Source organism: Hyperolius riggenbachi, chromosome 2 (genome assembly GCF_040937935.1).
Source record: "Hyperolius riggenbachi isolate aHypRig1 chromosome 2, aHypRig1.pri, whole genome shotgun sequence".
Taxonomy (NCBI): domain Eukaryota; kingdom Metazoa; phylum Chordata; class Amphibia; order Anura; family Hyperoliidae; genus Hyperolius; species Hyperolius riggenbachi.
Window position 1 is genome coordinate 335111538 of NC_090647.1, and position 25129 is coordinate 335136666.

The 25129-nt window shown below is 41.2% G+C and overlaps 1 protein-coding gene across 5 annotated transcripts in view; it reads left to right on the top strand.

The window, feature by feature from the left end:
- ITPR3 (inositol 1,4,5-trisphosphate receptor type 3) overlaps window positions 1–25129 on the top strand; it is a 357611-nt gene that overhangs the window by 173895 nt on the left and 158587 nt on the right. For 4 of the 5 annotated variants that reach the window (XM_068269377.1, XM_068269378.1, XM_068269379.1 and 1 more), the window contains 5 exons: window positions 903–960; window positions 2855–3017; window positions 4873–5037; window positions 6954–7028; window positions 7339–7464. In XM_068269377.1, coding sequence (XP_068125478.1) covers window positions 903–960; window positions 2855–3017; window positions 4873–5037; window positions 6954–7028; window positions 7339–7464 — 587 coding nt within the window. The remainder of the gene's footprint in view (window positions 1–902; window positions 961–2854; window positions 3018–4872; window positions 5038–6953; window positions 7029–7338; window positions 7465–25129) is intronic. The other variant, XM_068269380.1, reaches the window with a different exon arrangement.

A 25129-nucleotide genomic window follows, 5' to 3' on the forward strand; every position in this document is an offset into this window, starting at 1 on the left:
CATCGGATCTACAGAAAAGGTTCTGCGCCCCTTACAGCTAGTACAGAATGCTGCAGCCAGACTCCTAGCCAATGCCCCCCGCAGCTCACACATCACCCCAGTACTGGAAACTCTTCACTGGTTGCCAGTAAAATGGAGAATCAATTTTAAGATCTGCCTGCTGACATTCAAGGCTCTACACCACATGGGACCCAAATACATAGCGGATGTATTGGAACTTTATGCCCCTCCACGCACCCTCCGCTCTGCCAACAAGATGAAGCTGATTATTCCCAGGATACACTTAACATTTGGTGCTCGGGCCTATTCTTACGCAGCCCCTACTCTATGGAACTCACTTCCACAATCAGTACGAGAGGCTCCCTCTCTGGACAGCTTTAAAAAAAGGCTAAAAACTCACCTCTTTTCCCTAGCCTTTGAGACTGCATAATGCAGGGTCACAGCGCTTTGAGTCCCCAGGGAGAAAAGCGCTATATAAATATTATTGTTATTGTTATTGTAATGTAAGGCTAGGATTCCATTGCTGCGAATTCGGATGGATTTTAGCAGCCTAAAGAAGTCTATGTAAGCCATCCAAATTCGTGGCCGAGGAAAAATCTGAGGCCCTGCAGCATAATTTTGTGCGTGACTGTCCGAATCCCCTATGCGCGGCTATGGGATTCGGACAGTCACGCACAAAATTATGCTGCGAGAGGCAACAGCTGTGCCGGCATCGCGTCTTGCAAGACGCATGTCGGCGCACAAGTGGAAAAGAGGCCTTACTGTCCTGACTTATCATTACCAGTTTGTTTTCAGACCACCAAAGCCTACAGGCTTTTCCATAACATCATTTGTTTATCTAAATGTATATTGCAGTTTTAATACACCAAGAACATTTTTAGAAACTGCTTTTGGTTTTACAGATGCCACTTTAAACCTAGAGCGTATTGCAGAGCAAGCAGAAGCTATGTTTGGAGTAGGGTAAGTACATAGTACATTATCACAGCCCCTCTTTATCCATGAGCAGCATATAGGTCAGTGATTATGTTTACCTAAAGAATGTATTCCACATTTGAACACATTTGAGGTAGCAGTATGATAGAGTTCTGTCTGATCCGTAGATAGCTTGTCTCCTCTAATCACATTAAAGAAGACTGTCTGCATCCCTCATAAGGCTTACAACCCCATAGACTGTAAGCCTGTTTGGCAGGCCCCTCCTTTCCGTGTGCTCTTCTCTGCCACCATATGGACTCAGTGACACATCAACGATATTTATCCCTACCTTGCAATCTGTGCACCTTTGTTTTTTGTTTCACTAGTTTGTGTACTATTCAGTACTATACTATTATATTGTGTTCAACCACTTCCGTACCATCGGTCTCTGGCCCCTTAAAGAGGACCTGAAGTATCAAACAAACAATCCTCTGGTCCCCTGCTGTGGCTCAGTTTGGTTTTCGCCAACTTGCAAGTCGACATCCACTGCGCCTGCTAGTGCTCATTCGCTTTCCCGTCGCCAGGAGCATCTTGCACAGGTGCAGTACGAGAAAATCTCTACTGCGCCTGTGCAGGAGCGCGAACAAACATGCATGCGGCCAGTGGATGGCGACTGAAGAAGTGAAATGGAGCCACGGCAGGGGACCGGAGGATTGTTTGGTAATGGCGTGGGCCAGGGAGGCTGCAGGTGGCTGGGAGAAGCCCCGGGTAAGTGAAACTTTTTTTTTTTTTTTTTTTAAGAACTTCAAGTTTTCTTTAGGGACCAGAGAACGCTGACACAAAAAAACAGGGCTCACGTACATACCTCCGCACCGAATTGCCGCCACCGCTGACCATGCTGCTCACTTGTTGCTCCTGACTGGCTCACAAAACTGCCGTCATACCGACAGCAGTGGAAGTGGGCTGCGGCGGGAGAGATAGCAGTGTGATCGGCGGTAGTGGTGAGAGCAGCTAGAGCGTGTGGCGGTGGTGAGTGAAATCTACGCCCTGGCAGGGATAACAGCTGCCAAACAGGGTGTAGATTTCAATTAGCTTCTTCCGAAAGCAGGTAATGCTGTAATGTCCCCATGTTATGTTGTTTGATGTGGTGTTATCTCTATTGTACAGCAGTGCACAATATGTTAGCGCTTTACAAATAAAGTTTAATATTAATAATAATAACATGGCTGACAGCATGCCACAGTGTCTTGTAATTAGCAGCGCAGCAAATAAAATGAATGGTCGGTTGCTCTAGTTTTATTGTTCGCTTAGAAACAATTCTCTTATACATTTACAAACAGTATTAGTCATATACTGTAAATGTTATGTTTTAGGTTTAAGATGTTATATTTAATAGGGAATAAATTGCATTTAAATGGGTCCCAGTCCATATATTTGCAATATTTATTGCACTCGGGTGCCTCCTACATAGTAAAATTACTCACTGTGTGCTGATCCCTGTTCTAAAAAAAAATTCTAAAATGTTCCCACTGCTTTACATTTTTTCCATCTCCCCTCCCCAATTGGAAATTATTTCTCTGCAGGTCAGTGGCGTAGCTAAGGAGCTGTGGGCCCCAGTGCAAGCTTTCCATTGGGCCCCCAAGCACTCTATACATAACAACTGATATGGTGCAACAAAACCTGACAACGACCAGCACAGTATTATAGGTGTAAGAGAAGGATGGGAAAAAGTTTGTTAATGATTACCACTATTCAGAGCATCTATAGAAGTGATCATTACCAGCATAGGACCAATAAAGAGCTATAGTATATAGAAGTATATAAAAATCTGTTTTGCTTGTTTATTACATAATTGATCAGATGCAAAATTTAGCATAATTTAATTTCAGTATTGTAAGTATGCTAAGATTTTACTGAACCTTTGTGTTGCTTGACCCTGCAGGAAGAGTACAATGCTGGAAGTGGATGACGAGGGTGGCAGGATGTTTCTGCGTGTCCTCATACAGCTCACAATGAATGATTACCCAGCTCTCATCTCTGGATCGCTGCAACTTCTTTTTAAACATTTCAGCCAAAGACAAGAAATGCTGCATACCTTCAAACAGGTAACAGCTGATTAACTAACAACAGGGATAACAAGGACAATTAGCAAACAATATATTTATCCGCAACCAAATAACTGCAGGCTTCCGAATCTCTTTATAATGAGGAGAATTATTCTGCATGCACCCTTTAGTTGCCATACACATGCTGATTGCATCTGGCAAATTGGAATTTTTATATTAGTAATAAATCACTTAATAATGTTAATTAGGGACAATGAGGGGTGCACAACAGAGCAGCTTTGGGGGGGGGGGGGGGAGGGGGATTAATGGTGAACAACATGGCTGCTTGGGTGTCAGGAATCACTAAGGATCCGTCATGCTGGATCCTACAGCGATGTTAGGCGCCCACTGTACACACACTAGATGCACAAACAATCCTCTCCCGAGGCAGTCATTAATGGCCATGTTTGGCTAGTGGATGTACACACGTTACCTTGCATAGAGCTATGTGGCCTTTTATAGTGCAAGGTGTGATAGTCCATGCCTTTATAGTGCAAGCTTGGAGGAAGTTGCTAGTGATAGTGAAGTCAAGAAGTGATAACATGTTTAGGAAGGCAATCCTGTACTTTCAGGGCTGGTGCACACCGAGCGGCTTTTTGGGCGTTTTCAGATCCGCTTGCGGCTGCGGATCTGCTTGGTCAATGTATCTCAATGGGGTGGTGCACACCAGAGCGGCAGGCGTTTTGCAGAAACGAAAAATGCCTGGGTGAGGCATTTTTTGGATTTCGGATGCGTTTCTGCCTCAATGTTAAGTATAGGAAAAACGCAAACCGCTCTGAAAAACGCCTGTTCAGAGCGGTTTTGCAGGCGTTTTTGTTACAGAAGCTGTTCAGTAACAGCTTTACTGTAACAATATATGAAATCTACTATACTGAAAACCGCAGCAGCAATCCGCAAAACGCTAGCAAAACGCCTCATAAAAATAAAAAAAAGCGTTTAAAAATCTGCTAGTGTTTTGCGGATCTGCTAGCGGGTTTTGGTGTGCACCAGCCCTGAGTGTGCGCTGGAGTACTTATTGGACCTTTTTAGCACACCACAGATAATTTTGGTGTGTTTCTCAATATTCTGAATGGTTATGTTGCTTTACAATGCCTTCAAAACTCACACGGTAGAGCTGCATGGACCTCCATAAGTGATGGAAAATAGCCTGTAACAGCTGTATGCAATCAATGAGCCGCCTAATATATTTATTTGTGCCCAGGGCCGGATTTGCCATAAGGCACTGTAGGCACGTGCCTACAGGTGCCTGGTGATGGAAAGGCGTCTCACTCCCCTCCCCTTGCACCTCCCTACCTCTGCAGAGTCCCAAAATGAGGGTAAATGAGAGGTTACTCACCCAGCTCCCGGCATTACTCTGATAAGATCTCCCTTCAGTCAGTGACACCTCTAGCTACTTAATACTGAGAGTACCTCTGCTACCTAATACTAAGGGTCACCTGTAGCTACATATGACGAGCAAGGGAAGTAAGGGAGAAGTGACAGCTGAGCCAGCACACTTGCAGGTGTTTGTATGTTCATGGAGGGCAAAGTCTAGGATGCTGGGATATCTGTGCCTATAGGCTCCAGTTATGTGAATCCGGGCCTGTTTGAGCCCATCACCATTCACTCTATGTAACATTTTGACTGTCTTTATAAAGGCAAATATAGGAACCTTACAATCAACTGCGCAATTTTTGTCCATTGAAACATCTATGTAGTATGTTTTGAGTTGTTGGTAAGATTGTACAAAGGTTATACCATGTTTACCAAGCTGTACAATCATTTTCTTTGCATATAGATTGCTGCTGCATATTTAAGCAATGTGAGTAGTAAATGTGATGCAGTCTTTCCATGTTCACAATGTCCCTCCTTTTAGGTTCAACTGCTGATCTCTGCCCAAGATGTTGATAACTACAAAGTGATCAAAACTGAGCTTGACAAACTGAGAACCATGGTGGAAAAATCAGAGCTTTGGGTTGACAAGAAAGACAAGTCTGGAGGGACTGGCTCAGAAGATGGCAACAAAAAGGAAAAGAAAGAAGTAATAGACTCCTAGCTGTGTTTGTCATTTCCTACTTTCTCTTAAAATATTTTTTTTCTGTTAAAGTGGTTGTATACTTGTAGCTCAATATATAACCGTGGTAACAGTAATGTTTCATTAAGTAAACAGGAGATAGAAGAATTCATTGTACCTCTGGTGTCTACTTGATGTACTTGGGAGAACTGGTGAACAGTGATCCAGACTTTCACTACATAGAAAATGAACAAAACGAACACTCTTGGTTACTTTACTTAGTTGACAAGGGCTTACCACTCGGGGTGAAGGGTTGATGGACTTATATAATTAGGTGCCACTAACCATAGCCTTATGGCACATTTGCGCACTTTCGCACCACCAAGGCCATACAATACACGACAAGTGTTTTGCTCACTGATTCAAATACCAACAGTTCATGAATGGCGCAGTGAAGCCTTGCCTCTCTCAGGTCAAAGTTGCCATGGTATTTTAACCCAGATGATGCATCCTTACAGGGAAATACACACATTGAAAAACTGCTGGGAGGAGAGTGAATGAGTGACAGATTCGACGTGGCTGCAGCACAGGTCAGCCTGAAACCTACTGGAATAGAAAATGAACATTAATCCTAACATTTGTATAGCGCTTTTCTCCTGTTGGACTCAAAGCACTCAAGAGCTGCAGCCACTAAGGGTGGGCTCAAGAGGCCACCTTGCAATGTTAGGATGTCTTGCCCAAGGACTTCTTACTGAATAAGTACTGACCCTAGCCAGGATTCGAACCCCGGTCTCCCATGTCAACAGCAGAGCCTTTAACCAGTACACTTTCCAGACAATACACTACAGTGTAAGCTACAAAAGTAAAAGCAGAATAGTAAATATGACGATCATGAGAATAAAAAAAATGTAATAACCCTGCAGTCATAATCGGGGAAAAAAGGGAGGCCAAGTTTGAAAGCACTTATAACTGTCAATATTTAACAATGCACCTACCCATTCTTGACATATACAATACAATCTGTACACCAGCAAATAATAGTACAAGGGAACCTAGGGAAAATGGGAGGGAAGGGAAAGAAAAGGAAAAAGAAGCAAGAAAATTCTCATAAGAGGATGACTGGTCTATCAGACTCTAAAGGTGCGTACATACGCTCTATTTGCAAGAACGACGGGTCCTTCTGACCCTCCCGCTGGGCGGGCGTTCCAGCGATAGTAGAGCGTGTGTACAGTCTGTCTGCAGACTGATAAGCCTGTTTCTGAGCGATCCGCTGATCGGGCACCACCAAGGCATACATGACAGATCTGGATTGGCTGGTAATAAAATTGTACCCCTTTGCGGTCTTAGGTTATTGACATAGCTTGTGGAATCAGGACAAGCCTGTTCTGTGCCTGCTCAAGAAGGGTTAGGAGGCACCCAGGATGAATAAAACTTTGTTAAAAGTACAATAAAATAAGAAAACAAGAAGTAGCTTACCTGGCTATCTGGCTTGTTTGAAGTGGCACTGTTAATGGCCTGAGGAAGTGGGTAGGACCCACGAAACGCGTTGCCTGTGCAATTAAAAATCTTTTATCCTTTTATTGCAACCTACCTTTGTGAGTATATTTCCTGTTATTGACTCATTCATTTCAGAAAATAGTGACATATTACGCTATCGGGCTCCCGTTGTCTCTGTGTTTTTTTTTTCCTAAGGTGATCCTTCACCTCACCCCACACTTGGGCCTGTTCAAACTCACAACAGAATGCACAGCAGTTAGAAGACAGAAACAGCCTGTTTTAGCCATTTTTCTTAGCAGGTTACATGCTGGCAAATAAAGATATTTTACAATGAATTGCAATAGCTGATGTAACTTGAAAGATACTTTCTCTGTGCCTAACAAAGTTTCTCTATAACTGTGAAGAGTCGTATTTATATTCATCACGATGTACTTTCTCTCTGACAGCACACTGAGAATCAGGAGGGCACTGGAAAACCAACCACAGAGAAAAGCAGTGACAATTATAAGCGTGTTAAAGAGGTAAATGTTTGTCACTTGTTTCTTTAGAGAAGTAGAAGTGTTTCTTGATGGCATCATAAAATACACATCACGATTAAGTAGCTCCATATAACACAATAGGAATCATTTTGTCATTTATGGATGTATCTTACTCATAGCTGCCTTGCATAAGGATGCATGGGAAATGTAATTTTAGGCTAATGGTGCCTCAAAAGCACACATAAATGTATTTGTTCCATATTAATGGGAAGCCCTTGAACAAGATTAATCACAGCTAGATTCTGCTGATTCCCACAAAAGCTTATATATTTTGCCTTGCATGTCAATGAAGATCCTGGAAAAACTGAATAAAATGTGCGGCGTTGGAGAGCAAGTCCGTAAGAAGCAGCAAAGATTACTGAAAAACATGGATGCCCATAAAGTCATGCTGGATCTACTGCAAATCCCATATGAAAAGGTGCGTACGTACTTGAAAATGCTAAAGAGGATGAAAATGATTCTATCAAATAATGTGTTACCACAAGTTTTTTTTTTCTTTATTAGTTTGTATTTGTAGCTTAAGTGCCAATTAACAGTTCAATTTCCCAAATGATTGACCATCCGATCAAATCGTGGCAATCAATTGCAGGCGGTTGTCAGGTTCCACCAACGGTGGGGGTATTGATAAACAATGTGACCGGACCAAAAGATAATTTATGCAATGATCGATAGAATGATCGTTTATTGTCAAACCGCAACATTAATGGTACCAGATCTAATCAATCGTATGGTCGATCATTCAGGAGATTAATGAGCACATTTAAATAAGAATAAAAATATTTAAAATACGTTTAAAAATGGAGATAGTGGTGGACTTACCTCTAGAATTCAGACACAAGTTGTGTAATTTCAAAAACAGTGCTTCTTTATTAAAAAACAGCCACAATTACTTCCACATGCATAGCGTTTTGTGGGTGTACCTCCCTTAGGTAATAAAGTGGAGCATATTTTTGTCCAGTCAATTGAGCATGGAGGCACCAGGTCCAAAGGTGACCCTACAGGATTTGCATCATTCCCCAGTTTACATGACTCTTATTCTGTACACAGAAAATTTGGTACACAAAAGAGAAGTTGCAGGGCATGCTGGGTTGTCTTTTTTTGCTTCCCTACTTCCCCTCAGACTTAACTAATGCAGCCTGATTGGCTGAAGCCTCTTTCCCTCCTGTTTTCCCCTCCCACACCTCTGTTCCTCTCTGATTGGCCAATATTTCTCATGCTGAGACAATGCACTTTCTATAGTGAAGGACGGGCAAATCAGGCAGAGGAGACTAAGGGCAGATATTACATCACAACTGGCATAAAAATAGCCACAGTAAATATGGAAACTGTCTAGAATAGGATTCTCTACTTTTCCTTTATAAAATTAACAGGAATCATAACGTGGACAGTGCAATACATATGTTATGTAAGTAGAGCAAGTATTTATCTACTTATATATTTGGGGTTTTTTCCTGAGATAGTATGGCTGACAGCTCCTCTTTAACGGGAATCATTTAAATGTGTTTAAATGGCCTAGTCCAGACCTCACACCAATAGAGAATCTGTGGTCAGACTTGGAGCAGTTTTGCCTTGAGGAATGGGCAAAAATCCCAGTGCCAAGATGTGGCAAGCTCATAGAGACTTATCCACAGTGACTTGCAGCTGTAATTGTCACAGAAGGTGGATTTACAAAGTACTGACTTGGGGGAGTGTGAGTAGTTATGCACACTGAAGTTTTCAGTTATTTTTTCCTATTTGTTGTTTGCTTCACAATAAACAAAATAATACATCTTCAAAGTTATAAGCATGTTAAACTCCCAAACAATCCATATTATTTCCAGCAGGTTGTGAGGCTACAAAGCATGAAATAATTACTAAGGGGTGAATACTTTTGCAAGGCACTGTATATTTTGGTGCCTAGTCCTAAAGCTCTCAGTCCAACTTTGTAACTATCTCCTGTCCGCAGGCTTCCTCTAGATACCACCAGCTGAGCACTGTGTAGTCTGGGAAGGGGTTGAGGGGGGTGTGGGGGGATTCATCAAACTCATTGGATTTTTTTTTTTTTTTTTTTTTTACTATTCAACCAGTTATTTCCTTAATGGACTGTTAAGCTGATGAGCCTGTTCAGAGTCTAGATTGTCCATTTTTTTTTCACAGCTTATTAACTCTCTTATGTGTAGTAGCTGGAGGTGGGTGTAATGTGTGTAAATGGGAATTGAAATCAATAAAGTTTAACCAAAAATAAATAAATCTGCCAGTTTTATTTACCGGTTACAAAAATATACCATCTGTTTTCCACTTGTTCAAAGTATATAATGTTACTTTTTCACCAAGCAACACCAGTATGTTACTATTGAAGTCTTGCCTGAAAAAGAAAGAAACTTAGTAAATTGACAAAACACTCCTTAATTGTCCACAGAAACTAATTTGTTGTCATAAGGTAAAAATTACTTTCTCTAATAAATCCCTTTGGGCTTTGGTTCTATAGATTACCTACAGATTATAAATGAGGCATTTCCCCTACAAAATGAACATTGATTTCCTTTGAATGAATAATTGTCAGCCAACAGAGGAGACACACTCCCTATGGTGAAGTGATCATGGCCTAGTTATAGAGCAATTTGTGGAAAATGTCAATGGTATCCATTTGTCATGATTGTGGAGCCAAATGCGTTCATTGTTGAGATTATTTGAAAGTGTAATAGAACTATTCTGCAGGCTATATAATACACCTGTTTTCTGAAGCTTTATTTTTTAAACCGTTTTAAAGCAGATGAAAACGAGAAAAAAAAAAAACACAGGTAAATGACAAGTCACATTATACGCCACATGAAGAAGGCAAGGGAATGAGGATCGGTGCTAAGACAACTTGCAGACCCAAATGCAACAGATAATAAAGTGGCACACTAGGCAAATAGTATATATACAGGATCTTCTCAAAAAATTAGCATATTGTGATAAAGTTCATTATTTTCTGTAATGTACTGATAAATATTAGACTTTCATATATTTTAGATTCAAATATACACAACTGAAGTAGTTCAAGCCTTTTATTGTTTTTCTTATTGATGATTTTGGCATACAGCTCATGAAAACCCAAATTTCCTATCTCAAAAATTAGCATATTTCATCCGACCAATAAAAGAAAAGTGTTTTTAAAACAAAAAAAGTCAACCTTCAAATAATTCTGTTCAGTTATGCACTCAATACTTGGTCGGGAATCCTTTTGCAGAAATGACTGCTTCAATGCGGCGTGGCATGGAGGCAATCAGCCTGTGGCACTGCTCAGGTGTTATGGAGGCCCAGGATGCTTCGATAGCGGCCTTAAGCTCATCCAGAGTGTTGGGTCTTGCGTCTCTCAACTTTCTCTTCACAATATCCCACAGATTCTCTATGGGGTTCAGGTCAGGAGAGGTCCATAAAGCTTTTCAGCAGATGGAAGCATGAACCCACTTTTGAACCAGAAACAGCGGCAGAAGCACCTGACCTGGGCTACAGAGAAGCAGCACTGGACTGTTGCTCAGTGGTCCAAAGTACTTTTTTCGGATTAAAGCAACTTTTACATGTCAGTCGGAAATCAAGGTTCCAGAGTCTGGAGGAAGACTGGGGAGAGGGAAATGCCAAAATGCCTGAAGTTTAGTGTCAAGTACTCACAGTCAGTGATGGTCTGGGGTGCCATGTCAGCTGCTGGTGTTGGTCCACTGTGTTTTATCAAGGGCAGGGTCAATGCAGCTACCTATCAGGAGATTTTTGAGTACTTCATGCTTCCATCTGCTGAAAAGCTTTATGGAGATGAAAATTTCATTTTTCAGCACGCCCTGACACCTGCTCACAGTGCCAAAACCACTGGTAAATGGTTTACTGACCATGGTATTACTGTGCTTAATTGGCCTGCCAACTCTCCTGACCTGAACCCCATAGAGAATCTGTGGGATATTGTGAAGAGAAAGTTGAGAGACACAAGACCCAACACTCTGGATGAGCTTAAGGCCGCTATCAAAGCATCCTGGGCCTCCATAACACCGGAACAGTGCCACAGGCTGATTGCCTCCATGCCACGCCGCATTGAAGCAGTAATTTCTGCAGAAGGATTCCCGATCAAGTATTGAGTGCATAACTGAACATAATTATTTGAAGGTTGACTTCTTTTGTTTTAAAAACACGTTTCTTTTATTGGTCGGATGAAATATGCTAATTTTTTGAGATAGGAAATTTGGGTTTTCATGAGCTGTATGCCAAAATCATCAATAAGAAAAACAATAAAAGGCTTGAACTACTTCAGTTGTGTGTAATGAGTCTAAAATATATGAAAGTCTAATGTTTATCAGTACATTACAGAAAATAATGAACTTTATCACAATATGCTAATTTTCTGAGAATATCCTGTATATATATATATATATATATATATATAGAGAGAGAGAGAGAGAGAGAGAGAGAGAGAGAGAGAGAGAGAGAGAGACCCCCTAATAACAAGTTGGTCCACCTTCAGCTCTGATTGCAGCTCTTCTTGGTATGGACTCAACAAGTTGCTGATACCGCTGCAGAGGAATGTTCGCCCATGCTGACATAATGGCAGCTCTATGTTGGGTCAGATTGGATGGTGGCATTTCCAAGCTTTGAAATGCTTCTTCGACTTCGCCCCACTAATGCTCAATAGAATTGTGGTCAGGGGACTGAGCTGGCCATGGAAGCAGGTTGAACTCTGATTGATGATCCTGAAACCACTTTGAAACCAATTAAGCATGGTGGCAAGGTGCATTGTCATCATTCTTGGGCCTGCAACAGGTGTCTTTTCCTATTTTTCTGTGACACCAAAGGCACTCCTGATGGTCTCCTGCTGATTAAGCCTATCCTTTGCAAAGTCCGTCTTGTTGTGCGTTGAATTCAGCTGTAATTTGTCATGCTGTTGCCCTTCTGCTGCTGCCAACTATGCGTACTCACCTTTCACCTCTCTCATTCACCAGCCTTTTTTGACCAGAATATACTTATCCTGGTGTATATATATATATATATATATATATATATATATATATATATATATATATATATATATATATATATACACACACACTGGGGTGGAAAAGTATTCAGCCCCCTTGAAGTTTTCCACATTTTGTCACATTACTGCCACAAACATGCATCAATTCTATTGGAATTCCACGTGAAAGACCAATACAAAGTGGTGTACATGTGAGAAGTGGATTGAAAATCATTCATCATTTCAAACATTTTTTACAAATAAATAACTGCAAAGTGGGGTGTGCATAATTATTCGGCCCCCTGAGTCAATACTTTGTAGAACCACCTTTTGCTGCAATTACAGCTGCCAGTCTTTTAGGGTATGTCTCTACCAGCTTTGCACATCTAGAGACTGAAATCCTTGCCCATTCTTCTTTGCAAAACAGCTCCAGCTCAGTCAGATTAGATGGACAGCGTTTGTGAACAGCAGTTTTCAGATCTTGCCACAGATTCTCGATTGGATTTAGATCTGGACTTTGACTGGGCCATTCTAACACATAGATATGTTTTGTTTTAAACCATTCCATTGTTGCCCTGGCTTTATGTTTAGGGTCATTGTCCTGCTGAAAGGTGAACCTCCGCCCCAGTCTCAAGTCTTTTGCAGTCTCCAAGAGGTTTTCTTCCAAGTATGCGCTGTGTTTGGCTCCATCCATCTTCCCATCAACTCTAACCAGCTTCCCTGTCCCTGCTGAAGAGATGCACCCCCCGAGCATGATGCTGCCACCACCATATTTGACAGTGGGGATGGTGTGTTCAGAGTGATGTGCAGTGTTAGTTTTCTGCCACACATAGCGTTTTTCATTTTGGCCAAAAAGTTCCATTTTGGTCTCATCTGACCAGAGCACCTTCTTCCACATGGTTGCTGTGTCCCCCACATGGCGTGTGGCAAACTGCAAACGGGACTTCTTATGCTTTCTGTTACATAGTTACATAGTTACATAGTTATTATGGTTGAAAAAAGACAAACGTCCATCGAGTTCAACCAGTACAAAGTACAACTCCAGCCTGCTCCCTCACATATCCAGAGGAAGGCGAAAAAACCCTTACAAGGCATGGTCCAATTAGCCCCAAAAGGGAAAAATTCCTTCCCGACTCCAGATGGCAATCAGATAAAAATCCCTGAATCAACATCATTAGGCATTACCTAGTAATTGTAGCCATGGATGTCTTTCAACGCAAGGAAAGCATCTAAGCCCCCTTTAAATGCAGGTATAGAGTTTGCCATAACGACTTCCTGTGGCAATGCATTCCACATCTTAATCACTCTTACTGTAAAGAACCCTTTCCTAAATAAATGGCTAAAACGTTTTTCCTCCATGCGCAGATCATGTCCTCTAGTCCTTTGAGAAGGCCTATGGACAAAAAGCTCATCCGCCAAGCTATTATATTGCCCTCTGATGTATTTATACATGTTAATTAGATCTCCTCTAAGGCGTCTTTTCTCTAGACTAAATAAACCCAGTTTATCTAACCTTTCTTGGTAAGCGAGACCTTCCATCCCACGTATCAATTTTGTTGCTCGTCTCTGCACCTGCTCTAAAACTGCAATATCTTTTTTGTAATGTGGTGCCCAGAACTGAATTCCATATTCCAGATGTGGCCTTACTAGAGAGTTAAACAGGGGCAATATTATGCTAGCATCTCAAGTTTTTTTTTCCCTTTTAATGCATCCCAAAATTTTGTTAGCTTTAGCTGCAGCGGCTTGGCATTGAGTACGATTATTTAACTTGTTGTCGATGAGTACTCCCAAGTCCTTCTCTAAGTTTGATGTCCCCAACTGTATCCCATTTATTTTGTATGGTGCTAGACCATTGGTATGACCAAAATGCATGACTTTACATTTTTCAACATTGAATTTCATCTGCCATTTATGTGCCCATATAGCCATCCTATCCAGATCCTGTTGCAATATGTCACTATCTTCCTGAGAGTTGATGATTCTGCACAATTTTGTATCATCTGCAAAAATAGCAACATTGCTCACTACTGCATCTACTAGGTCATTAATAAGGAAATTGAAGAGCACTGGACCCAGTACAGACCCCTGTGGGACCCCACTGCTAACAGTCTCCCATTTTGAGTACGATCCATTGACCACAACTCTTTGTTTTCTGTCCATTAGCCAGTTCCCTATCCATGCACACAGACTCTTCCCCAGTCCTTGCATCCTCAACTTTTGCACCAGACTTTTGTGGGGAACAGTGTCGAAGGCCTTTGCAAAGTCCAAATATATCACATCTACAGCATTCCCAATATCCATATTAGCATTCACTACCTCATAAAAGCTGGGCATGTTAGTCAAACAGGACCTGTCTTTAGTAAACCCATGTTGATGCTGAGAAATAAGATTATTTAAATTTAACAATGCCTTTCTTCTTGCCACTCTTCCATAAAGGCCAACTTTGTACAGTGCATGACTAATAGTTGTCCTATGGACTGAGTCTCCCACCTGAGCTGTAGATCTCTGCAGCTCGTCCAGAGTCACCATGGGCCTCTTGACTGCATTTCTGATCAGCGCTCTCCTTGTTCGGCCTGTGAGTTTAGGTGGATGGCCTTGTCTTGGTAGGTGTACAGTTGTGCCATACTCCTTCCATTTCTGAATGATCGCTTGAACAGTGCTCGGTGGGATGTTCAAGGCTTTGGAAATCTTTTGTAGCCTAAAGGTGGCCACACACGATACAATAAAATGATCCGATTTTACAGCAATTCGATGAAAACGATCGTATCTCTCGAAAAAATCGAAAGCTTTTTTTTCATTCGACTGAAAAATCCGATCGGAATTCCCGTTTTTTTCGATTTAAATCGATCCGGAATGCCAGATATTTCTGTTCAATTTCTCTAAAGATTGTATGGTGTGTGTTGGATTGTAAGTTTATTAATATACACACCCTAGCAATTTTCTCAGAGTTTCCAATCATTTTTATCATAATTGGGGGAAAATTGAGCATAGGTGTGTGGTACATTGGTCATATTTTTTAATTTGTTACAATCAGTCAGAAAAATTGATTGCAATTCTTTAATTGAACAGATATTTAAAAAATTGTATGGTGTGTGGCCACCTTAATGCTTAACACACACCATACAATCTTGATTGTACAGATTTACCAAATCTATGTAGTATAAGGGCCAACAGATTGAAAGTACCTTGAATGATTGATTGGATAAGCTCTTATACTACATGAAAGTGGTAAGATTGAACAACCAAGATTGTATGGTGTGTGTTGAGCCTAAAGGTGGCCACACACGATACAATAAAATGATCCAATTTTACAGTAATTCGATAAAAATGATCGTATCTCTCGAAAAAATCGAAAGCTTTTTTTTCATTCAACTGAAAAATCCGATCGGATTTCCCGTTTTTTTCGATTTAAATCGATCCGGAATGCCAGATATTTCTCTTCAATTTCTACTTAAGATTGTATGGTGTGTGTTGGATTGTACATTTATTAATATACACACCCTAGCAATTTTCTCTGAGTTACCAATCAGTTTTATCATAATTGAGGAAAAAATTGAACATAGGCGTGTGGTACATTGGTCATATTTTTGAAATGTTACAATCAGTCAGAAAAATGTATTGCACTTCTTAAATTGAACAGATATTTAAAAAATTGTATGGTGTGTGGCCACCTTAAGCCTGTTTTAAATTTCCCAATAACTTGATCCCTGACCTGTCTTGTGTGTTCTTTGGACGTGTTGTTGCTCCCAATATTCTCTTAGACAACCTTTGAGGCGGTCACAGAGCAGCTGTATTTGTACTGACATTAGATTACACACAGGTGCACTCTATTTAGTCATCAGCACTCATCAGGCAATGTCTATAGGCAACTGACTGCACTCAGATCAAAGGGGGCCGAATAATTATGGATACACCACTTTGCAGGTATTTATTTGTAAAAAATGTTTGGAATCATGTATGATTTTCGTTCTACTTCTCATGTGTACACCACTTTGTGTTGGTCTTTCATGTGGAATTCCAATAAAATAGATTCATGTTTGTGGCAGTTTAGTTTTACTGTACCCTGCATTTTGTGATCTGTTACCGATCAGAATCCGATTACAAAATGCAAGGTAGTAGAAAAGGGCCCTTGCTCTGACTAAACCTAGGCATACATCTAGAGATGATGGGCAGATTCGACCAAGAGACAAATCTTTCTCTAATCAAATCTGATTAGAGAGAGATCTGTTGGTTGCCAATACACCACAGGCTGATTCCCGGTATGTAGAGTGGAGCGAGCCCTGGAGCCAGCAGGAGGACAAGCAGAGGCCGCGGACAGGTAATGTATAACTTGCACTGGGCACCAGGGGGACAGTTAACATTAGGGACAGCACCAGGGGTTTTTGTTGCGTTTGTTGATCTTACAGAAATTGCACGCCGTTACCGCCACGCACCTGATCGAGCAAGTCGACCCAACATCTTGCAGCATGTGAGATCGATTTGTCCTGAAATTGGTTGCATTGTTGGTCGGGCATGCACTTGTCAGCACCAATTTTCATCTGATTCGATTATAATATTCGAATTGAATGGTCAATTGGCCACCAAGTTGCCTGATGTATGGCTACCTTTATGCTTTGGAATTGGTTGGACAGCTTGCTTGACTAACAGATCCACAGATAACAGGTCAGCTAAAGGAACAATAGAACAGCTTAAAACTGCATTGGAGATATTATCTTTATTAGCTTAGCAGAAAATGTAGAATTGCATTCTGGAAAAACATGACACAAGTACTTTTAGGTTCAAGGAGCTATTTTTAGTCCTCAAGTAATTAGACAAGATGGTGTATATATGTGCCAGACAGGAATTACCTATGCCTCAAATGCATACTTACAATACTGACTGGGCCTGCAACTTAAGTTATAAACTTGATATAAACATTAGAGCACAAAAAAGTTGATTCAAGCTTCATTTTGTCAACAAAATGTCAACAAAGTTTATTATAGATAACCTCCAAGGACAACAACCATTCCTACAAACAGTTAAAAACCATTAAAAACACATTAAGCAATCTCAATGTAAAGGGGCCTGCCCCCACTCATACACATGCCACATCCACAACTGTCATTCATGCCCAGATTTATGGTTGACCTAGTAAGTGTGCACACTTGTGGACTGCTCCGGCTGTTGAGCACTCAGCAATCTGCAGGAATGGGAACTGCTCAATAGCTAGGGAAAGCCTATGATGGATATGCCACTTAAGAGCAAGATATATCATTGCATCAAAAAGCTGTGAATTCAGTGATTGTAAATTCCTACACAGCTTTGGCAAAAAAGTTCAGTTCAAATTAGTAGCTGAGCGAGCAAAGCAACCATAGCGTGTTAATGAAGCAAAGTTCCTTAGGCCGCCAAACATAGGGTCATAGTAAAGAGGCACAGCATATGCAAAGTCCAGCAAACAGATATTATACTTTATACCTCCCTAAATTTCCAGGGACTGCAGAACCCTGAGAACTGCATCCCTTTCATTGGTGGTATGCATCCATTTAGCACATACTCACAGGGCCCAGTCGGGCATCACACCAACAGGCAATCAACCTGCATTTGCAGCGTGGCCGCAGGGATTGATAAAGGCTAGCATGTAGCGATAAGCGGTGGGCGAGGCCGGCAATTCTACCTTGTCTTCTGGGATTGGGGAGAAGTTGTATTTTCTCAGTTGGAGGTCTTGTTTTCAGCTCAGCAGAGAGACACTCCCTGTCAGTGTGGCTTGACGGCTGGGTGTAGCTTAGTAGCTAAAGGAATGCTAATGGAGTAAGGGCCCATTCACACTTGTCAGTCGCAAAACAGTAGCGCTTAGGGCTACCGTTTTGCTTGGGGGATTTTATTACGATTAGCGCAGTAAAATCACTGTACACTCTCACGATTCAGAGCGATCGCGATCAGTGCTTTTATAAGCACTGTATCGCAATCCCTCAAGAATCATGAGAAAATGCTGCAGGTAACAGGTTTTGCGATTTCCATTAATCGTGAAACGCCTTTAGCAATCGTGGCAGTGAGATCACTGCCATAGGCTTACTATTGTGCTAGTGCTTTAAAAAGCACTAGCGCTTCGGCCATTAGCAGGAGTCGCGCTAATCGCCCTAGTGTGAATGGGCCCTAAGACTATATGGCGATAAAGGCCTGATGGCTGAAACGTCGTGTGGTTTTATCACTATGGTGCAATAAAATAGTGCTACAATTGCATTTATCCAGGTAGAGACCCAGTCTTTTTCTTCTATTGCTGTGGACTTTTTGCACCCTGAGGGATCCGGGTGTGGACTGGTTGACTCCCTGCCTCAACTATATAATCACAGTTGAGCTCCTGGGACTGCTTCTTTTTTCTTGTGGGTCCCTAAGACTATATGCACAAAGCAGCTTTTGAAGAAGAAAAGGGTTCTGTTTGTCTAGAATTTATTTCCTTTTTCAAATCCTCAATCAAAGCTGCCATAGGACTATCTTTCTTAGTCAGCAGTCTGAGGGGTTATGTCTACCAATACATAGAAAGTTCCAATGGAATGTGTGGCAACATGTTGGACTCTGGGTTGGGATGTTAACTGGATGAATAACAAAAACACACGTGATAGCCCAAGTAGAGACAAATGCTGATAATAAGTACAGTGGCTTCCTACTGTAAACACCTTGAAGCACACTGTTATCCCTGTGAGTCAACACACTGCAGCTGAGAGTGTGAGTCTAGGCCTCATGGCACCAGAACTGCAAATATATGTGCCTGTAACCTGCAATGCTTCCGGAGCTAGTTCTTACCACATTTGCCAGTGAAGTCTGGCCTGTTTAGCAAGTATTTGTATAGTGTCTTTATATTAAGCAACATACATGGCCATATGCAATTCTATTTTTCACCTGAGTTTTCTCCTAGGTGATATTTTCACAACGTAAACAACCTGCAAGCAAACAAATACTTAACCCATTCGCGTTCCGTCGTTTTCACTTGAGAAATGTTCACCTCCCATTCATTAGCCTATAACTTTATCACTACTTATCACAATGAACTGATCTATATCTTGTTTTTTCCACCACCAATTAGGCTTTCTTTGGGGGGTACATTTTGCTAAGAGCCACTTTACTGTAAATGCATTTTAACAGGAAGAATAAGAAAAAAACTGAAAAAATTGATTATTTCTCAGTTTTCAGCCATTATAGTTTTAAAATAATACATGCCTCCATAATTAAAACTCACGTATTGTATGTGCCCATATGTCCCGGTTATTACACTACAAATTATGTCCCTATCACAATGTATGGCGACAATATTTTATCTGGAAATAAAGGTGCATTTTTTCCGTTTTGCATCTATCACTATTTACAAGTTTAAAATTAAAAAAAAATATAGAAATATTTAATCTTTACATTGATATTTAAAAAGTTTAGACCCTTAGGTAAATATTTACATGTTTTTTTTTTATTGTAATGTTTTTTTTTATATTAAACATTTTATTTGGGTAGTTTTGGGAGGGTGGGAGGTAAACAATAGGTTTATAATGTAAATGTGTGTTGATTTTCATTTTTTTTACTTTTAGTTGTAGTATTACTTTTTGGCCACAAGATGGCGGCTATGAGTTTGTTTACATGACGTCACTGTAAGCGTAACACACGCTTAGAGCGACGCATGGGGGAGGTAACAGCCAGAAAAGGTGCAGCTTCCGAGAGAAGCTGTCGCTTTTTCAGCGGGGGAGAGGAATCAGTGATCGGGCACCATAGCCCGATTCACTGATTGCCTGGCTAACGAACCGCGGGCCGGGAGCGCGCGTGCATGCGCGCGATCGGCCGCGGGAGCACGCGGTAGCGCGCATGGTTCCTGAACCAAAATAGGTTAAATAGTTTTTACAGTAAATTTTCACCTACTTTTTGGTACTTTTTTCATTGCAAAATGCTAAAAGTTATTTTAAATTGAAAATGAAACATTAATCTCCTAGGTGAAAACTTATGAGAAAAAGTGAATTGCATATGGCCAATAGTCTCCTATGGAAACTCATGTCAAGTGCATTCTGGGCCATGGCTTTTTATCACAGAGAGCTGTGTGTTTTCAGATGCTGTTACACCTACATATGTGACATCTGTAAAGCAAACCTGAATTGATAATAAACTTATGAGATATCTATTAAATTGTATGTGTAGTACTAACGGTAAATATATCTTTCTTGGAGTCTTATATTCTTATTTAAAGGGAACCTGAAGCGAGTAAAATTATTTAAAATAAACACATGACGTAGCTGCAAATGAATATTACATACTTACCTCACCGTCAGTTACCTCTCAGCTCACCATTTTCTTCTTACAGTGATCCTTTCCAGTTCTGACAATATTTTGTCAGAATTGAAATATACCAGTTGCTGTCAGTTATATATCAGCAGCTGTCACTTACAACTGAATGTGCAAGGAACTCTTCATGTTTTCCTATGGCTCAAGTGGGTGATATTACAGTTTAACAGTGTGCTGACCAGGAAGCTGTTATGACTTTTTATTTGCAGTTAAGGTTCTCTTTAAAGAGAATCTGTACTGTCCGATTTGTACGATAGAAAACATACAAATCGAGTCACTGTGATCACCTGGATTCCTCTTTGCCGTTTCCGCCGATCCCCGTCGCGATCCTGGCTTTTAATCGCCAGTTTTAGGCAGTGCTTACAAACAAAAAACATGTCCGCTAACCAGGAAGTGATGTTTGTATATATATATATATATATATATATATATATATATATATATTATACTACAAGTTTTTATTACACAGTGAATTATCTGCACTCCAATCTGGGATTCTTACAGTTTCTCAGCATGTAACAGGCAGCTCCCCCCCCCCCCCCCCCTCAGCTTCACAAAGTGCACAGACGAGCTGAAACTGAGAGAAGAGACACTGTGTAAACAAGGCACACAGAGCCTGCAGGGGGCGGGCATAACTTGTAATCATTACAACAGAGGCAGCCCATTCCTCTCTGGGTCGACAAAGCTTGGCAAAGAAAAGAAGATTAGATATATTACAGAGACAGTGCAACTAGAAAAGGCTGCAGTAATCCAGACCACATTAGAACAGGTATAGGAACTTACTGTATAGGATAGAAGAAATAAGGCTGAAAATGTTGTTACAGAGTCTCTTTAAATTGTAAGGACTGAAAGAAAACCTGAACTGAAAATTAAATGTCAGAATAAACATACACAAGTCATACTTACAGTACCTCCTGTGTAGTCTACTCCTCAATCTCTTTCTCCTCTCCCGCATCCTGTTTGTTCACTGTGATCAATGGAATTCTCTGTCCTCCATTTTGAAAATGGCCGTTACCCCGTAACAGCTTTCTGGTCTGCACACTGTTAAACTGTAACATCACCCACTTCAGCCCTAGGGAAACATGGACATTGCCTGGCACAGCAGTTGTCCTCTCAGCTATAACTGACATCAACTGATATATAACTGACAGCAACTGATACATTTCAGTTCTGACAAAATGTTGTCAGAACTGGAAGGGATCATTGCTAGAAGAAAATGGTGAGCTTCTGAGAGGAACTGATGGCAAGGTAACTATGTAATGTTCATTTGAAGTTACCTCATGTGTTTATTTTAAATAATTTTACTCACTTCAGGCTCCCTTTAAGACTGAACTCTGTACAGCAGCTATGTCAGTCTGAAATAGAATCTGGTTCATTCAGCTGTAAAACAAAGAGAGGTAATGGCCCTTCAAACTTTTCAGCAACTAAGCTTCTGCTCATTCAGAAGAAACGGGGCTGCATTTGACCAATGTTTGTCTGCCATATTTTTATAGATAAAAGCACTAAAAAATTAAATAAATTATGTAATTTTCCTCAAAAAATTCTTAATAGCACTTTAAAGTTTAAGTGCATACATTGGAAGAGTAAAAGGGTTACAGTTAGAAGATTGTGAGAGTGCTAGTTGATGGAAGTTGGATGTGAAAACCCCAGAATGTGTGGCAGGAGTTGGGAAATGGTGAAAGAGTTCCAGAGAGCAGCAGTGGGGGTGAAGAAGACATGGAAAGCCTCTGGATCATCATCCCCACCGGCCATCTCTTCTCTATGACCCAGCTGCATATAACATGCTGCCAAGTCATGAAAAAGAGGCGCCCTTGCGAGGATGAAGATGTGAGCACACAGATTGACAGAAAAGGGCGACAGGTGAGTCGCCCAGCTGATGAGAACTCTGCAGAGGACCACAATAAAGTGATAAAGTGTGTCTGTGTGTGTGTGGGGGGGCAGCTGGCTTGTGGGGCCCTGGCCCTGGGTGAGGGGGGATATTTGTCAGAAACAAAGGGGCCCTTAATGCCGATTATGGGGGATGTGTCATGGGATCCCCATATTAATTTTGCCCAATTGCAGCTAGCACCAGCCCTGCAGCCTCCATATCTCTCTACTGCAAGGTGTTGCCAAGTATATTTACATTTCTGTTGGGCAACAACAACACCAAGCTCATGTCACTGAAATCTAATGTATCCAATTCATTCCTATGTAAGATTCATCAGTTCTGGTAAGCACTGTTCATAATTTCTTTATATTATTACAGATAGCCTGACGTGTGCTTTTCTTCTGCTTCTCCTCATTTCCCTGTGATGTTTAATAATTAAAAATTGTAAAGCCCCTGTTTGTTTTGTTTGAAGCTGCACGTATGATCCAGTATAGTCTATAATGAATAAACCGTGCACAATGAATAAATCAGCCCGCGGTTATAAGCTGCTGTGCAAATCCAACACAGGTTAAATCCTGGGACTCATAGGAGGCTGCAATATTGCTTTCCTTTCCGCCGCGAGCACATCTCTGGAACATTCTAGAAGTGCCTGTAGAATGTAAATGATAGCTGTACTTTAGAGTTAGCTCTGCTTCCTCAGGCACCACAGCTCTAAATGAGGCACAAATTATAAATGGGACATTTTTCTTCCAAATTATCCTCAATTCACATGAAATTGCCCCTGAAAAAAATGTTTGACAAGGCCTGGGCGATAAATTGATTTCTTATCTGGAGAGAAGAGTTATAGCTATGGCTGGCAACAAGGTGCAGTTCTAGGAAATGAATCAGAAAGGCGCACACAGGAAGGCTGAAAGCTGCATCTAGATATACTAATCATTTAAATGCACTGTACAGCAATAGACAGATATATAATGTACTGCACACTGGGATTGGTTTGGATGTTGATATAATAGCAGGAATATGGCTATAGCATGCGTTACAATAATGTGTAGTATGAATAATATATTCAGGTTTAATGAGGCTAAGTATTTGCATTAAAACAGAAGGAAAGCCTTGGAAACAGGAAGTGCTACAGCAGCTTTATGGCTCCTGCAGTAAAATGCATGCAGGCGTTATACAAATACGATGTAAAGCGTCGTTTATTAGCTGAGCTAAACAGCATGCATGACCTGCCCTGACAAAGGAGTCCATGTTCATACATTGGCCAGGTTTTAGCTTTGTAGCTCTGATTACAATGCCTTGCTTTATAGAGCATTGAGCATAAAAGTGGGACATCTCCCCCCTACCCTTTTAAACTGCAGAGGGGAAAAAATAATAACATTCCAAGCATCAGGGGTGGTACATATTTTATTATAAAAGACTAATTATTTTTGAACAATAGCGTGGCACACTGGAGATATATACAGCATACAATGTGTAATTAAGTTCAAAGAAGCTGTAAACATATATAGGTATAATTTGTAATAAAAAAAAATTCTTCATTGCTGTCTGTTTTATTGGCACAAACATTTTCTTATTCTCCTTTTTACATATCTCATTGGTGTACATGTGTGCAGGAAGCATGTCCCCAGCAGGAAGCATGTCCCCAGCAGGAAGCATATCCCCAGTGTTACAATTGTCATGCATAACTGACTGAGTTCCCCCACACTGACTTGTTGTGATGTGTTTTGTCAAACAATATAACTGCACAGGAAACGGGATGCAATTATACTGTAATGGTACGTTCACGTCGGCCAGTTAGCATTGCACTGCGGTGAAAGCCGTCAGCATAACGCGAGGCATGTTTTGCGGTACCATGTATTGTGCACATTTACAGAAGCAGTGAAGCATACTTTTTATTGACTATATGCAATGCATGGCTGTGGCCACACACTTTGCCACTTCATTGAGGCTTCGCATCTAGATCCATTGCTGCCCTCTATTGTGTCCCCAGCTCTTCCTCTCTCTCTCTCTCTCTCTCTGGTGGGCCTTGTTGTAGCAAGTTTTAGGTAAATATTAGTAGCTCAGTGGGTTTTGTAAAGACCACATACAGACTTCAATCCCCACAGCAGTGCAGGCTCCTCTTTGGTCTGACAGACTGCAGTAGCGTGGCTACTCCTTGCTCCACTCAGTGCTCAGGGATCTGGCTATTGCTCCCGTATTATGGAACTTCTACACTGGAGCAAATGATTTCACTTCTTTAGCTGCTGGCTGCTTTGCTCTGTGGGCAGATGCTGGAGCATATAGAGAGGCAGGGAGCAACACTACTGTCCTCAGTCAGGCCAGAGAGAGCTGTTGCAGTTATGTTTTTTATACACCACTCTGAGTTGTCAATATCATTTGCTGCAACATAGCCCACCCAAACATACAGTCACTGGGCAACTGCCTTTCTTCCTGTCAGGATCGCTCCTGTAGCATGTTCTGTCGCTTGCAGTGGAGCTGCAACTGGGCAGTTCTGACTTGTCTGCTTGCATTCGCAGCATGTCTTATTGTCCTTTGCAGTCACTCTGCAGTTCAGAGCAGTTCAGGATGCTGTCAGGATTCCTCCTATGGTTTTCTGCAGTTGAGCTGCAGTCGGATGGCCCTGGATTTCCTGCATGCATGTTGCATAGTACTGCATGCATTTGTTATGATAGTCTTTCAGCTAGCAAATGGTAATCAAGTCAGCTCAAGATTGAATGATTACCATTCAGCTGTGTGGGAATTTGCATACTTGCGTCCATTGGCTGGTGCCGGCATAAAAGTCTGCCTCCCATTTCAGACCCCGCCCGACATAGCGTTCAGCTCTGAGTTGTCATTGGGTCTATGCTGTGAAAGTTGTTATTGTAAAAATGTATAATGCCTTGCTCTGTATTTTCATGTCTGCTGGATGTTTGCTGACCTGTGGGGGTCTGTGAAGTCCTTCTGATCCTGATAGTTTGG